This window comes from Micropterus dolomieu, linkage group LG13 (assembly GCF_021292245.1).
Source record: "Micropterus dolomieu isolate WLL.071019.BEF.003 ecotype Adirondacks linkage group LG13, ASM2129224v1, whole genome shotgun sequence".
In the NCBI taxonomy this organism is placed as follows: domain Eukaryota; kingdom Metazoa; phylum Chordata; class Actinopteri; order Centrarchiformes; family Centrarchidae; genus Micropterus; species Micropterus dolomieu.
The window spans coordinates 28,374,143-28,391,168 of record NC_060162.1 but is presented as its reverse complement, the minus strand read 5'-3'; the positions used below and the strand labels follow the sequence as shown (position 1 = coordinate 28,391,168).

At 38.2% G+C, this 17,026-nt stretch overlaps 1 protein-coding gene across 1 annotated transcript in view; it reads left to right on the top strand.

Moving 5' to 3' along the window:
* The first annotated feature begins 1,693 nt into the window (after positions 1 to 1,693).
* Positions 1,694 to 17,026, top strand: part of fam102ab (family with sequence similarity 102 member Ab) — a 30,033-nt gene continuing 14,700 nt past the window's right edge. Inside the window, exons 1-2 of the mRNA XM_046067204.1 lie at positions 1,694 to 1,815; positions 2,180 to 2,476. Of these exons, the coding sequence (XP_045923160.1) occupies positions 2,304 to 2,476 (173 nt within the window). The 5' untranslated portion in view covers positions 1,694 to 1,815; positions 2,180 to 2,303. The remainder of the gene's footprint in view (positions 1,816 to 2,179; positions 2,477 to 17,026) is intronic.

The following is a 17,026-nucleotide window of genomic DNA, read 5'->3' as shown; positions in this document are numbered from 1 at the left end:
CCAATAATAAATTCCTCATAAACACAACATTTTCCTAATAATAAATTCCTAATAAACACAACATTTTCCCAATAATAAATTCCTAATAAACACAACATTTTCCTACTAATAAATTCCTAATAAACACAACATTTTCCCAATAATAAATTCCTCATAAACACAACATTTTCCTAATAATAAATTCCTAATAAACACAAAATTTTCCCAATAATAAATTCCTCATAAACACAACATTTTCCCAATAATAAATTCCTCATAAACACAACATTTTCCCAATAATAAATTCCTAATAAACACAACATTTTCCACAAAACACAACATTTTCCTACTAATAAATTCCTAATAAACACAACATTTTCCCAATAATAAATTCCTCATAAACACAACATTTTCCTAATAATAAATTCCTAATAAACACAACATTTTCCCAATAATAAATTCCTAATAAACACAACATTTTCCTAATAATAAATTCCTAATAAACACAACATTTTCCCAATAATAAATTCCTAATAAACACAACATTTTCCTACTAATAAATTCCTAATAAACACAACATTTTCCCAATAATAAATTCCTCATAAACACAAAATTTTCCCAATAATAAATTCCTAATAAACACAACATTTTCCTAATAATAAATTCCTAATAAACACAACATTTTCCCAATAATAAATTCCTAATAAACACAACATTTTCCACTAAACACAACATTTTCCTAATAATAAATTCCTAATAAACACAACATTTTCCTAATAATAAATTCCTAATAAACACAACATTTTCGCAATAATAAATTCCTAATAAACACAACATTTTCCTAATAATAAATTCCTAATAAACACAACATTTTCCCAATAATAAATTCCTAATAAACACAACATTTTCCTAATAATAAATTCCTAATAAACACAACATTTTCCCAATAATAAATTCCTAATAAACACAACATTTTCCTAATAATAAATTCCTAATAAACACAACATTTTCCTAATAATAAATTCCTAATAAACATTTGTCCATAAAACATTTCATCTGTTTTATGGATTAAAAGACAAAAACTGAAAATTCTGATGATAATTCAGGGTGTGGACCAGGACTACGGTACACTGTATCAAATAGAACTGGCTGTGGTGTTTTCCATCCATGACGCCTTTCACATTACACTATTGCTGAAATAAATATGTTAATTAGCAGCTTTAACGTCAGTTTTTTTTAAAGTTTCAGCATTCCGAATTAGTGCTTTGTATTTTTTTTTTTCGGTGGGGCACGCCCATGCAGAAAAATAACAAACATATTCACATATGTTCTTGTTATTTACAATAATACCTTTGGACATACTTGTAGACACATGAATACTTAATATGGTATCTGATTGTATAGGCATAACACCACACACACACACACACACACACACACACACACACACACACACACACACACACACACACACACACACACACACACAATAATTATATACATATACATATGACATTCTGGTATGTGATTCTAGCACATCTATATACATTATGACATTTTCAGAAATGCACATATATTAGATTTCAGTGTGGATGATGCTCTATACACACAAAGCTCTGCTGAGACTTTGTGGACGGTCCCTAACTGGCCCCGTGAGATCTGAGACGTTCACTGAGCCCCGCTGACAGACTGTTTTTAAACTCTCTGTTGGAGAGGGAAACGCTAGTGAAGATGCGCTGAAGCTGAGAAACCTGCCAGGAACCCAGACTTGTTGTCTGCAGGGGTACACAGCTGTGCTGTTTTCCCAAATATGAGGAGCAGCAGACCGACGGAACGGTAAGGTTTGCTGGAAGTTTACACGAAAGACACGATAGCCTGCACTGAGTCGCCGAGAGGCTTCAGTGTTTGCGTGGCAGCTGTCTGCGCTGGGAGAGTCTGTTAATGTTAGAGAGAATCACCGGCAAACATCCGGAGTTTTTGAGATACTGTCTAAAACTCAGAAATATCTATTTTATTAGACAAAGCTATAATGGTATGTAGCATGTGTTGTGTTAAATCTGTAATGTAGAAACCCCCCACATGGTTTCCACTGCTGTCATTCCTCCAGAAACCTTCACGCAGTTGCAAATGAAACCAAGTGTATTTTGCTTCAGGCAGTAACTTCAGCGAGTTCAACAAGTGTTTTTTTTTTCAATTCCAGGTCTAAACAATTCTTCAGAAATGATTCACATTGAAGCAAAGGATTTTCAGCCCCCGCTTTACAGCCAAATACAGTATATTTATTTACTTTTTTTCTGTTTTCATTTATTGGCCTTCATCATACAATGAGCACGCTCCAGCAGCTGGGAACAATGTCTTTTATGATGAAAAAGAAGAAGTTCAAGTTTCAAGTGCATTTCACATTGGAGGAGCTTACAGCAGTGCCTTTTGTCAATGGAGTGCTTTTCTGCAAGATCCGGCTGATAGATGGTGGGGACTTTGCCATCTTGTCATCCAGGTATTTAGAACAACTTGTCACTTCCTTGTTATAACTCACTAAAACCTCTACTGCATGAAATCTGCTTCCAGTCCAAAACACACTGACCTTGTCTCCACATGTTAAATGTCATTCTTTTTCATTTTAATAGTTGACACTTTGATATTTTCTACAAACAGAGCAGGACTAGATTATGTAGACACACTGCTACAAAGGAGTGGATAATTGATCTCTGTTTGTTGTTAGTTTTCCACCTCAGATAAGGGGGGGAGTGCACTGCACGGGGAAAGCTGTAAAACTGGCGTGAAACTGCATATCTTGCAGTTCAACCTTTAGTACACTGTGTGTTGTTTCACCATTATTGCTCCTGGGAAATTTGCCTTTGTGCTGTTTCTCAACTCCACCCTGGCGAACATTCACACTGGGGCGCTCAGTATTACCACAGCCTTCTGCTGCTCTCCTTGAGCCTCTCTGTGGGAGAATGTTAAGATTAAGGGGTTTGCTGGAGCAAAGTTTTTGAGGGAGCAAAAGTAATCCACTCTCTAGTAATAATAATATAATAATAATCCTTATTTGTAGAGCACTTTTCAAAAACAAGTTACAAAGTGCTTTAACAAGTGTAAAGAATAATACAAAAAAAAACAGTAGTAGGGTTGGGTATCATATCAGTTATATCGATTCCAGTTCGATTTGAAGTAAATACTTCAAATATTATATATATTAAAAATACTAAATACTGCTGCCTCCCTTGCACCAAATACCCTTACTGCAGGTGTTGCATTTTGCTGTGTCATTGTCTTTTTTTTAGTGTTTTGTTAGCATTTGCTGTGGTCCCCCATGGTCCTGTGAACAGAAATACTCTCTTCTCGCATGCTGTGTTGATGTACTGCGGAACAAATGACATGACATTAGGTCTGTGTAGCAGGCATTTTATGAACTTTAAAATGCTTACTGCAGTTCAATCGGAAGCGTGACTGAAATATGCAAAAAGTTAGGAACCGATAAGCAGAATAGAAATACATGTCTTATCGGATCCACCGTTCTTGAAAATCCACACTCCATTCCAGTTGGTGGCAGTAATACACCATAACGTTATTTATCAACCACCATAAAAATCAAGAAGAAGCAGCAGCAGCATGGGTAATAAGTAAGAAAACGTCAACCTCACAGCAGTATTTTGTATTCTTAATGGATTCTTTTAAAGACAAATTATATAAATGTGGGTAGTGGCAAACTTCTCTTTCAAACGATAATCCATTTTGTTGTCTAAGCATGCGCGGTTAGCACTTTTGCTATGTGTACAGTCACAAATGTGGAAAGTATGGATTTGGCTTAAGACTCACTCTGATTACATTTGTGGTTCAGTATGAGTTAGCTGTGTGGAAGTGAGTACTGCAGGGCTGATGAGGGAGCGTGGAAACAGGTAAGCAGGGAAGGTCAGGTAACTGCAGGGCTGATAAGAGAAGTTGGAACAGGTGTGTAATTGGGTGGAGCAGTCAGGTGATGTGGAAAGGAGGGAAAGTCCGAGGGCATCGGGTGGGTGGATAGAAAATGGCAATGAAAGGGCCTGGGGAACCTGGCTGAAGAGAGGACAGAGAGACTGACTGTGACATTTGCTTTAAATAGCTGTTGTGTAGGCCTACCTAATAATAATATTATTATATATAATAGTAGAAGAGTGATTCTTGACAGTTAACATAGAAGGACACTTGTTTTTTTTTTTCCAAAAGTTACTATGCAACAGGGAAACACAAAGCTATGTTTCTATCTTTGCACTTTTATGCAAATTCAGCAAATAATTGTTAGAAAAGCTGTCTGGAAACGCCAAAATCCAGCCACAGTATCACTAAAAAGGTTTCACACTCACTTATGGGTATCTTTTTACTTTTGTCCATAAAGAATTTATGCAACAAACATTGCTCAACAATTGTGAATTGGGTTTAAAAATACTGAAATTAAGCTGTAAAGGGCTGTCAGCAGAGATCCAACATAACTTTCCCCAGAGCTGTCAAATGCACTGCTGCACCCGTATCAGAGATTCTCTGCTATAAATTTATTTATAAAAATCTCTGTCATCATCTTGCTTTGGAAAACAAGAAATACGGTCTCATATGAGCTGAAACAAAATAACCTACAGCAGTAAGGAACCTTTTTGCTACTGAGAGAAAGCTGAAGAAACCTGATGGTTAATTGTGGTTTAAACTCGTCTTTATGGTCAACACTTGATGCCAAACAGTGGATCACTTTACATATCTGAGGTAGAACATTCAAAACAATTATAATAAAATCTTTTTCAACACATATGCATGAGTAAAATTTAGTAAAAGCTTTTTTTCAGTCCTTTTTCCTCAACAAAATAACCATTTTAATAAAACATTAAGTCCTAATTCGTGTATGATTCAAGTGAATAAAATCAAACATATATTGAATATTTATTATTTGTTATATTGTTATTGAAAATAATTATATCGCGCTAATTATTGTTATTGTTTTATTCTCCAGCCCTAGGTAGACAGATTATTTACCTCAACCCAGCTGATGGAAACACATCTGTAGGATCCTAAACTTATATATTCAACTGTAAAACTTCCTAGATTGCATGTGGTATTCACCCTTTGCTAAGCCACGCCCCGAAGACCCAAGCTGGCCAATCACAGCGCAGTTTAGGACTGACTCTAATTGATACTTTAATCCGACACTTTCATGGCTGCGCTCCATTGACTCCTTTTCATTTTCTAGCTTTTTTTTGCTGACTTTTTACAAAATATAGTCAAATGCTGTTCCAGGGGCACTTTTAATAGTTACTATAACTACGCAGAGAGGTTGAAAGGAGAACTACTTTTATTAATTTCCAAAACCTAAAACAAATCCAGAAAAATGAAGGCTGTGTATTGTTCCTAATGTAATGTTAGTTAGCTAACGCTAGCTAACTTACTACTGAATGTAATGTTATATAATCCTACTGCTTTTGCTTTTCACAGGAACAGTGTTTATCCTTAATATCATTGTCCTTTGTATCAAATATCAAGTGATGCGTTGGCTTTAGCTTTTAACTTTATTTTTCAGATCAGTTTGACAGAATATGATCTATAAATGCAAACCTTTCTGTCTGCTTCTTTCTGAGATCGCTTTTCCAAAATTTTGACAATATTTCTCCGGGGGTGTGCAGTGACAGTGGCAGCGTTGCGCTAAGTCTATTGCTAAGTAGCAATAGTAACTAAGGGCAGCGTGGCTTTGCGAAAGGTCAATTCATACCAGAGGAAGGGAAAGGCTAGACCATATTCTTTGTGATATTAACAGAGACCCAACAATTTCCAACATGAGCAAGCACTGGCAATGAAAAACTCCCTTTTAGCAGGTAGAAACCTTGAACAGAAAAGTGACTCAGGGTGGGCGGCCACTGCCTCGACTGGACAGGTCCATAAATTTACACATGTATCTTGTTTCTTTTATATTGTACAAACAGAAATGTAAAAATTACATATCATGCAACTGTTCCTTGACAAACAACAAAAAAAGTTGGGTCTTCTTGGATCGAGTTGGCTCTGGTATTACATATAATGTTAAACAGAACTAAGATCCACGGTACTGGACCCAACCCAGGCCAGATTGACCTTAATAAACATGGATCCGAACCCATACACGTCCTGGGTAATGTCTCTCGTCTGGAGCAATGCCAAATTCATAGCTTTTTCTACAGTTGGGTGGACCTCATGTGCAACAGAGAGCCTTATCACAATCACAGCGCACTAAATTACCAACAACTGGGTAATTGTGAACCCCGTTCTCCAGACATGTGCTGTCCATGAAAGTCACACAAGGGACCATTTGTCAGAAATACTACAGGGACCGTAGCAGGGTGGACAACGCACAGCGCAACTTGGCATGACAGAAGGGGATGGGCTTTAACCAGATGTACTGCCTTTTAGTCAGAGTGAGAAAAGTCACTTTTTTTCCATCATAACACTACTGCTGCAGCAATGCTAACAACAAGTTACTGACTTGACTAATAGGATATTTCACGGTATAGTAGAAATCTTCACAGTTGAATGTTCCTTACTGCAAGCTGCAAGGACTTTTTCCCTTCTCTCTTAAAGTTAATACTCTCAAGAACCTTTAACTTTTCTGAATGAACTACATTTAAATTCTTGTGTCAAATTGTTTGTACTAACACTTCAGCTAAGAAAGTTTCATGCCCAACCAAGATTTGGTAAAGGTTCAATGGCTGTGACCTTACTTTGTTTGTGCAAGAAATTAATACAACTGCCTGATATTACTCTGACTGTTTTACTTCTTTATTTGCACAAGCATGTGTGCACAGGAATCTTAAACAATACGTTAGAATGTGCTACCCTCATAAAGGTGTCAGTTTCACACCAAAATCATCCCTCAATTACATCCTCAGGAGGCTTTGAGCTTTTAAGCTTCCACAGGCATGAGCCTCCACAGTTGACACATGAACTACCAGCACACACAGAGGCATTTATGCTCAACATGCTATCTGTTGCAGTATTCTCTGAAAGGCCAGGGGGCGTACAAAGAAAATATTCTGTAAAGAAGCAAGAAATCACTGTATTACCAGAAATCTTCAATTATGTACTCACATTCCCACGTTCACATTGACCATACACATATATTAGGTTTTGACCTAGTCTTGGATTGCCCACGTGACCAGGGATGACTGTGAGTGAAATTCAGCCCGGGACTTTGAGACGGAGAGGCCTTTTATGCGAACACCGTGTGGGGGCGAGAGATAGACTTTTTGCAGTTATTTTAATATATAGTGTTGTACTTGTATACAGTCAATTTCATTATGCTGAAGAGCTTCAAGAAACATTTTATGACACCTGCCTCTTAAGTTTGTATATGCAAGGCACCACTGCACTGAACAAGACCAGGCTGGACAAGCCTGAGTCAGTCGGAGTGCTAAAACATTTAAATATACTCAGAAACGACAATGCAGTCCCATAAAATAGAGCAGTGTGTATGTGTGTGCATAAAAATAAAATCCCTCATTGTCAGCTCTGAGTTGGCCTATCTCTGGCTCAGATTCCCCTGTGCTGGACCCTGACTCTGCATGTACTGATTATACTGCTACATCAACCCGATTTCATCTCAGGCGTCACATATACATGCTTTGAAAAAGCCGTGTCTGTTGTACACAAAACAGCAATTTTACGTGTATATGATACGCTGCAGTTTGCAATAGCGTTGCAACACAAATGAGGCTAACCATATCTGCTAGCACATCGGCCACCGACTGTCTGGTTGTTGTTAAATTCATTATAGGATTAGAATTTAGTGTTTTAAATACATCTAAATGTTGTTTCTAGAGCAACAACATTAATGCTTACAACAGCAAAGTCACTATATATACAGTAAATTCATAACATCCGACTGTTTCTGTTCCTCCTCCTCCTCCTCCTCTCTGCTGTTATTCCCTGCCTGCAGGTAACGTTACCTGGTTGAAGGAGGAGCGGCTGGTTTGTCTCAGCCAGCAGCTGAGTTTATAGTGTGCCCAATTTTAAGACTACAGACCAGTCTATGCTTCAGACAGCTTTCTATTTAGCTTGTTTTTAACATTTGGCTGCCAAGCTAACGTTAGCTGTGTTTGAATAAAACATACAGGACGACAGACTGAGGACAGAGCAGTTTAAATGAATCCTTTCTACATGTTTACCCTACACACAGTTGTATTGAAAAAGTTTTGTTTTTTTACTCGTGAAGATTTTAGTGCACATGGTTACAGTAATGAGCGTAGCTTTTGGCAACTCGAGTGGTTTAGTTTGGAACTAACTTAACTTCACCGTCTCCATCGCGACGGCGCAGCCTCTCCCTCTGCTGCCGCTGTGTGTGCATGTAGGAGCCGACAGAGCCTGATGAGAAACACTCCCGGACCCGTTTAATACGGTGCTTCAGTGCCATCAATAAATAAACATTAGTTTTCTTGTCCATCGCGTTTCAAGTTAAATCATATTTAGTCTCGACAGCAATATTGATAAGCAGCTGTGGCTGGTTTAGGAGATTTTAACTCTAAGTGTGTGTATATGTCTGCATGTGTCTGCTTGTGCGAGTGTGTCAGGCTCATTTGCAACTCTGTCTCATTCTTCAGATTCTTCCACCAGAGAAAACACAAACCAATAGAAAGAAAGTGTTTTCCAAGTGGGAGTTTTTAACCCACACACATTTGTAGCAGCACTTTAGTGTTCATGCAAAATACATCAGTATACACTGAACACAAGTGAGTTTTTCCCACAGTATGAAAGCAATGAAGAGCAGGTGGTAGCCTACTGCAGTAAAGTTACTAGCTTTGTCCCCGACTAAGGATTTACATAGTTGAATCAGAATTGTCAAGGATTGCCTGTATTCGACTGATAGTAGGGAATCGGGAGGTGAAGGTAGCTCTGCTTTAATCTCGAGAAGCCTCAGAGCTGCAGTCTCTATTCATTAGTCACCAGTCTTGTACAGAGTTGTGTATGCCCGCCTTGAATTGTATGCACATTGCGGTTCATTGCCGGTCTATTCCAAGTACTGTTTGAATACTCTGTAATATTCTTTGTGTAGTTCATCAATGGTGATAAATGATTCAAACATCCTGCAAAGCTGGTGCTCTGTTTCACACACACACGCTACAACATAGATGTGCACACCCCTACTTAAGGGTACAATTTTGGATTTATTTACACTTTAGCTTTAGATTTATTATAAGCTTCTTTCTTTTCACGTTTATTTATAGCATTATATGTTGATATTTATATCATAATATGCTGTATATTAACTTATTGGGAGAAAACCGGTAGTTTTATGTTAAATTAGATGTTGAGCACCCCCCCATAACCAAAATGGTATGATCCTCTACGAATATTCAAAGGTGAGATTAGGGGTAATGTAATATTCGGAAAAATCTTGGAAATGTTGAGCAGATCAAATCAAGGAAAACTCTATTAGGACATGGCCTTTGATTAATTCATTATAACAAGTGTGGAGAAAAATTTAAACCCCTGTTTGGTACTGCTTTGACTCTAATTAAAGATCCTCTCCAGGGGACGTATTACAGAAACTTTCAATCTTAAAATAGGAAGAGTCTACAATAGGATTTTCCCAATTTGGAATTACAGAAGCAAATCCTAACTAACTTTAGGAATCCTATTTTATCTCAGATTAGAAAATCCTAAATACTTAATCCAACATCACTTATCAACTTTTATGTCTACCTAGCAACCAATGCCACTTTTCTCATCTCACTGAGCTAAACAGCTTTCAACTGTTGTTTTTTGGTAGTTTTAATGAGACACACCAAAAAATGGAGCTAAAACCACAACTATCGCTGAACTTAAAGAAATCCACATTCACATCAATGCTTAACTTTCGAGAATAAAGATATAGAGTGGGCTAATATATCTTATATCATCCAGCGGAGCCTTGATGCCAGATAAAAAAAAGAAAATAAGTCCTCTGACAAATTATACGAAGAAAAAGGTACCTCTTGTGTCCAAAGAGCAGAGGAAACCCAGTGGTGGCTCCTCCTGTGCTCCCTCACTGACAGTAACAGAAACCCATATTGTGGGCCCTCTTGGGAAAGTTAATAATGAAGGTCATAAAGGCTGCGACTCCTAAAGTTAGGAGAGTTTATTTATTTAGAGTTTATTTTACGAAGTTAGGATGCTTGTGTAATACACTTTTCCTGTCTTGGTTAGGAACGGAACATTGCATGTCTTTTTATTCACAAATTTAATTCACAAGTTCAATTACCTGTATCTACAACAATGCATCTACTCCTTCTCCCTTACTGAAAAAGACAGACCCTATGAATTAATAGAAAAATGAGCAAAGGTCCTGGGCCGGATTGCAACATTGAATGTAAACGGGCAGCTTTAATTCTAGTTTCCACATTTTGAAAACATTATATAAGTGGAATTTAAAGTCACAAGAAATTGCATTTCTTTATCTTATCTAATATATTTCCGTATGTATATGATTGCAGGATGAGTCATCAAAATTATTGTAAAGTTTGTAGAGAAGAGAGGGGGTTTTATATAAAAAATATATTGGTGACATTGAACTAGAGATAACTAAACAGAAGATAAAGGGTTAGAACATGTATTTAGCATGTGTAGAAAGAGAAAACCAGACATTATGGTTTAAGCTGCCATCCAGTTTAAAGGGGGTTTGACCATCTACAGCTAGATTAACTTCAGCCTTGGTGATTGTACACAGCAGTTCTCACAATGAAGCTGCATGTTTAACACCTGCCAACTCAACAAAACCAGCTGATGTCTGAATGCAGGCTATCAGTAAATAACATTAGCAAGCAGGCTAAAGACATGCAACATGTGAAAAGGCAACTTTGGAGTTACCATTGCTCACATTTCATCTCTAAGGGCGGAGGTTAGCGGCCTCGCCACATCTCTAGCTCCTGCGCCAAGCGAACACGTCCCAGAACAGTCTCTCCATTAAGAGCAAACTGATATACAAGGTACAAAGTAGAATTCTTTATCAATTTACAACACAAGGTTACTATATAACTTATGGTTTATTACTTTGATTTAATTACTCTGTCCTGGCTGTGGTCAATGGTTTTATCAGTTACGGTAGCATTGTACTCACCAAAGTAAATACTGAGATCTGAGAACGAAACAAACAAACAAGACATATTGGGCGCACTGTTTTGGTTTTACCTCCAAATAAAGTTGTAGCTAACCTAGATGAACTGTCAGTTTGTTTTGACCATGTATCGATGTCTGACTGCTTGTGTTTGTTACCTCATAACACTGTGTTTGCACAGGAGGCTCGAATGTTCTGGTGTGTGCGTTTTTAGGATTAAATATTAAAAATTGTTTAAATCTTTCATGCATCCTATGTTTTTAAAATCAGTTAAGATTTGAAAATTCACTACTGGGCACCAGGCATTATATGTGATTGATATGCAACTACAGTGATTGAACGCTGCCAAAATGAAACGGACCCACACTCAGAACTGTGCCTGAAAGCATCCTGTGTAGAAACAGACAGAGGACTGCTGCTGATCTGCTAACGTGCTGCTCATGCTTCACCTCTTATGTAGACACGATGTAATACTGTTCCAAGATTGTAGCAATTACTTTGTTAAGCCCAATGTTATCATAAGTGATAAAACTGATGGCAAGGAAAATGGGATAGGAAAATAAAACCCAAGAACAGCAAATTTCCTTTAAAGCTGCTGACATTTTTACACTGAGTATTTACAGCCTCTGCAATTCCCCTCAGCTCCACTGAATGTTTAAGCTTGCTTTAGCTCATTGCACCAGTAGACAGACACAGTTACAGACTATTATGAGGACAACACACCTCTGGTGGGCAGATTTCCATGTTGTTTTCATTGCACTTCTTGCAATTATACATCACACAAGAAATTAGCAAAACAGCAGGGTGAGTCTGCATGTGTGTTCTGTAACCTCTGACATGAGATGTGCAGAGACAGAAAACATCAGAGCTTACCAGCCAAGTCGGGACAAGCCCAGCAAGGTGATGGCCTTTGTGTGTTGTGAGAATGAAGTGTGAAGAAGATAGTAAACCTTACAGACAGCTTTAGAATACATTTCCTGAGAGCACTGCGGGTATAGCTTACCTTTGTTACCTTTATAGCTTATCTCTTGATTCATTCAGCTTAGTGAGAACAGCTTGCTTGTGACGTTAGACTGACGGAAAGACACGCTGGGTCAATCCCATAACGCCTCATTTCCCTCCTCGGCCTCCCAAATTCCACAAATAAAGAGATGAAGAGCTCACTCCACCCTGCTTGACATTCATGGAACATGAATGTCAAGCAGGGTTGAGGTTCGCCTTGCACATGGTATAATCAGCTGTTGTGCTTATTGAGATAAGAATGGTACTTTCTTACCTAGATAACCTGTAGGCCACCATCACTTCTACACCCTTTCATTGCAGGTATGAATTACTGTCATCTGAGATAATATGCTAGTTATACATATAATCACCACAGTGTTTCCTATATAAGCATTCAGGAGCGGCGGTGCGCCTTGGGTTTTATTTTCCTATCCCATTTTCCTTGCCATCAGCAGCAGAAAGTGAGGCTCAATTTATAGAAAGTAACTGGTAGCTGTATTTTATTACTACTTGTTCAATGTTGAGAACATCAGGTACAAACTTAGACTAAACTGATGTAGCCTGCAGCTCTGTCCTGTACAGACTGGTTCAATTATTTTTCAGTCTGAAAAAGTGGTTTTGGAAAAGAAGGAGGGAGCTGAGGTGACTGGAGGAGCTGAGGTTAGTAAAGCTAATTAGTGAAGCAAACTAGTCCTTATAAGCTGATGAGGAGACGTTTCTTTTTGGATTTTAACGTGCAAATAAAATGCACCTCAGAAGGGAGGAGGTTTCTCATGTTGCCTATTTCTTTTAATATTAATGTCTACAGATAAATGTCAGAAGCTGTAAAATGAAGACACAAAAGGCCACATGAACAATCGTGTCTATAATGATTCCTGAGGTCATATTAACAGGGTTTTAGGGGTTGATGCTCAAAACATGCAGATCTAAAGGGTTCCTCCCCAGTAGACTGATCTTTGACTGTTGGTTATTTATTATCTGCTCCAGCTTTTCCAACTATTTGTTCAGAGATATGGTGAAAATAATGGCCCAAGATGATAACATTTTCTTGGGGGAGTACCCCAAACCCCCCAACCAACACCAAAAGATTCATCTAAAGCCCACATTAAACTGGGAAAACACTACAGTTTTAAGCTATTCTAAGGTGCATGGCATGCTCATGGACACAAGAGCAATGTTGCTGAGACACGTGTTGGGGTTTTATATTCTGACAAAAATTTAGCTTCACCTCCGCTGCTACAACTCCATCCTACGGGAAACACTGAAGTTTACTTGTTTTGTGAATTGTGACTATTGCTGAAAACAATCCTACAGGAAACACTGCACCATTCACTGTTGGCTCTGATAATCCTATTGCAAGTGAAGCAAGACATTGACAATACTATATACAGAATCTATGGTCGCTTGCACAAAATGCCTTTAACTTAACATTTCACTTAAAGATATATGTAGTTTTGCTAATTGCTGAAGAGTTACAGGAAGCATCTAGGTTTCCTTCAGTCAGAGGTGTAAAGAATATCAAATTATTTTTAGTTTAGTATATAGCTTTAATTGAATGTAGGCTCAAAGATACTACATTATGTTCTCCAGAACATGCACTTCATACCACTGTTCTGGAATTTCAACCAGGACATCTTTAAGTGTTTTATTCTTTACAAAGAAGGTAATACATACAGAGTGCAACCAGTCTGTAGGGTGTAAGACCAAGAGCACTTGTGTGGCAGGCTATGTATCCTCTGTGAGGCTAAATAATTATACAGGTGCCTCAGGCAGACTGAGGAAACCTAGTGTCACAACCCAATGACCCATGACTGAACCAAGGACCTGAACCAAACCCCCCTACTCCAGTCAAGGGCATCAGATAAGAAATATCTAACACAGCTTTCAACTCTAGAAATGGAGAATTCCTTTTTACAACAGTAACATAGTAAACACGGTAAATTATTGAACAACGGCAAAACATATCTTTCCATCACACCACCAAAGAGACATGTCCGTGAAAAAGAATAAACAGTGAGGAGAGCAATTGTGTTAAATTTCTCCTTCAGCAAGTAAATGAGACAAACATGTACTTAAAAAAATAAATCTAAAAAAGAAAAGAATACACTTGTAAAAAGGAAAACCGAAAATTAATTATGTCCCTCTGTTCAGCAAAGCAGGACAGTCCAAATGAGTTAAAGATTTTACAGGCCAAACATAGAATGCCTCAATATTGCATCAAATCAAGATCCACACAACTGCTCTTACACATCCATGCAGCATTTACTCTTAAAAGGATGACACCAGGACCAGGCTCAATGCTTGGAAAGTATCCCTCAAAACAGTATTCTTCAAAAATGTCTCCTCATTAAAACAGATACGTGAAATTAAATAGTCTGAGCTTACTGTGGCCTGAGGTACCCCAAAATTTCTACAATGCATTCTAGCTCTCCTTGGACTGAAAATTAGGTCAGGGGTGTTTAAAATCCACTCACAAGCAGCGGATGCAGGTAGGCGAGTGTTGAGCCTTCACGACATCTTCAACAAAGGTTGAGGGGTTTTCAGGATACCCATTTCTTCACCAGCACACACCAGATAGCCATCAAGTAGGTTTGGGGCAACTTCAAAATGAGACAACTTCAATGTCTTGAAGAAATCATCTTTCTCTGATGAAGTGTAATATATAAGTGTAATATAATATAATACAAACATTTAGTAATATTACCACAACAATTCAGAGTTACTTAAACAGCACCTTTTTTTGGTTAAAAATGTAGAGATGATATATACTAATTCTGTTTTTAATCTCAATTACATTATGCAATTACTGAAAAATCACACACACTAGAACCCTCATTTGTAGGATTCCTTCTGAATGTTCAACTCTAAAGTATGAAATGAATGTGTAATAAAATGTATCTGAATCCTTTATCTGGGCTACTTAGTGTTTGACTGCTCTTAATATAGTGTGATATGCAAAACTGCAATCTGCTCAGGATCTTTGAGCATGCCCCCGAAGCGCTTGTTTACATCCACTAGGATTGCATCCACCAGGGGCTTGCAGAGCTTCATGGATGTCTTGACTCGTTGAAGTTTGAGACCATGGTGTTCAGTGTTGGTACAAGCCAGAACATGCGAATGTTAGTGTCTCGCTGCAAGATGTTGATTTCTTTGGCGAGAGGGACCATAGCAGGATTGCACCTGTGAAACAGCACACTTTTGATTAAAACAATAGAATCTGTATTTTGCAGTAATTGATTACTTTTTATACTCATCAAACTCATCAGTGACTTGTGTGACTCCACTCCCATCAGGATAGAAATGTTTCATCATAGGAGAGTTGATCACTTTGCATTATTATAGATTAGTTTAATCTGACATAGTAGAATAGCCATCCCAAGGCGACTGATGGCCATTCTACTACAGCTTGTGATGCCATACCAATGTTACCACCTTTGCTGATGGTAAAAGAATAAATAATTCTCTAAGAGCAGCTTTAAAGAAAATGGCATCATTGCGTTTTTTATATATAAAAAAAATATATTACTTACCTGTGGATCAATGCTACACAGAGGTTCCTGATAGCACCCTCGTTCTCGTGTTCATGTTCTCCATGATCCTCTCCACTGAAAGAAAGAACTAGTTCCACAGTGTGGCGTTTGGAGGAATGAACTGCACACTGCATTTCTCTTCCACCCTCTCTGCGGCTGTGGTGAACCAGCCACTCCTGTTCCACGGGGTCCAATATTTGCTGAAGGATGATCTTGACAACTTTTGTATGTTTCACCTGAGGGAGGAGATTCGATATCCCCAGTGGAAAACAAGTTCAAAAGATGGCAAGCACAATGCTAATGCTTGAACAACTGAAATTCAAGATCATCCTTATGTATATATAATAATAATAACTCTCCGGGTGCTCTGGCTTCCTCCCAACATCCAAAGACATGTGGCCTAGGTTGATTGGTGACCCTAAATTGTCCTTAGGTGTGAATGTGAGTGTGAGTGGTTGTTTGTCTATGCGATGGACAGGTACACCTTGATTGGCTCCAGCCCACCGCGACCCTGTACGCAGGATAAGCGGTTGACGATGACACCAGCTTAAATTTTCCTGCAGCCTTCTCCATCTTGACGCAGAATCTCAGTCTTGGTATTATTGGATCACAGTGCTGCATTTAACATGAAAAACTGGGTGGGACAGTTTGGGCACAGTACTAAACCGGTTTGAATCCTACTTAAATAACAGGTACAACTACTTTCCCTAAAGCTCCATTCAAGGCTTCAGTCTGTAATGTTAAAATCCACAAAAATCTTGCTGTAGTCATGGATTCAAACTACAGCCACATTAAGAGAGTTAGAAAGTCTGCTTAATGTCACCTGGAGAATATATCAAGGATTAAAGGCCTTATGTCTCAGCAGGACCTGTAGAAACGTGTTCATGCATTTATCTTGGTGTCTTTACAGGGCTTCCTAAAAAAATGGATCAGACAGCTGCAGCTGATTCATAACGCTGCTGCTCGAGTCCTCACTAAGACCAAAAATAGGAATCAAATCACTCCAGTTCTGAGGTCTTTACACTGGCTTCCTGTCTGTCAGAACTGATTTCAAAATAGTGCAGTTGCTTTATAGAGCACTGAACAGTTTAGGCCCAAAATACTCTTATGCTGCGTTATAAACCATCCAGACCTCTCAGGTCCTCATGGGGCAGGTCTGCTTTCTGTTCCCAGAGTCAAAACTAAACCTGGAGAAGCAGAAAACAGCAGATTTGCTCTTTTAAATCAAGGCTGAGGGCCTTTGATTAAATGAAATTTAAGGCTTTTGATTAATAGATCACACCACTGAACCTTTTACTCTCCTCTTTAATCTTGTTCTTATTTTCTGTTTAACTCGTTCTAATTTATTTAAACGTATTTTATACTGCCCTATGTTGCTTTATGTTTTGACTTTGACTTGCCTAGTTGTTGAAATGTGCTATACAAATAAACTTGC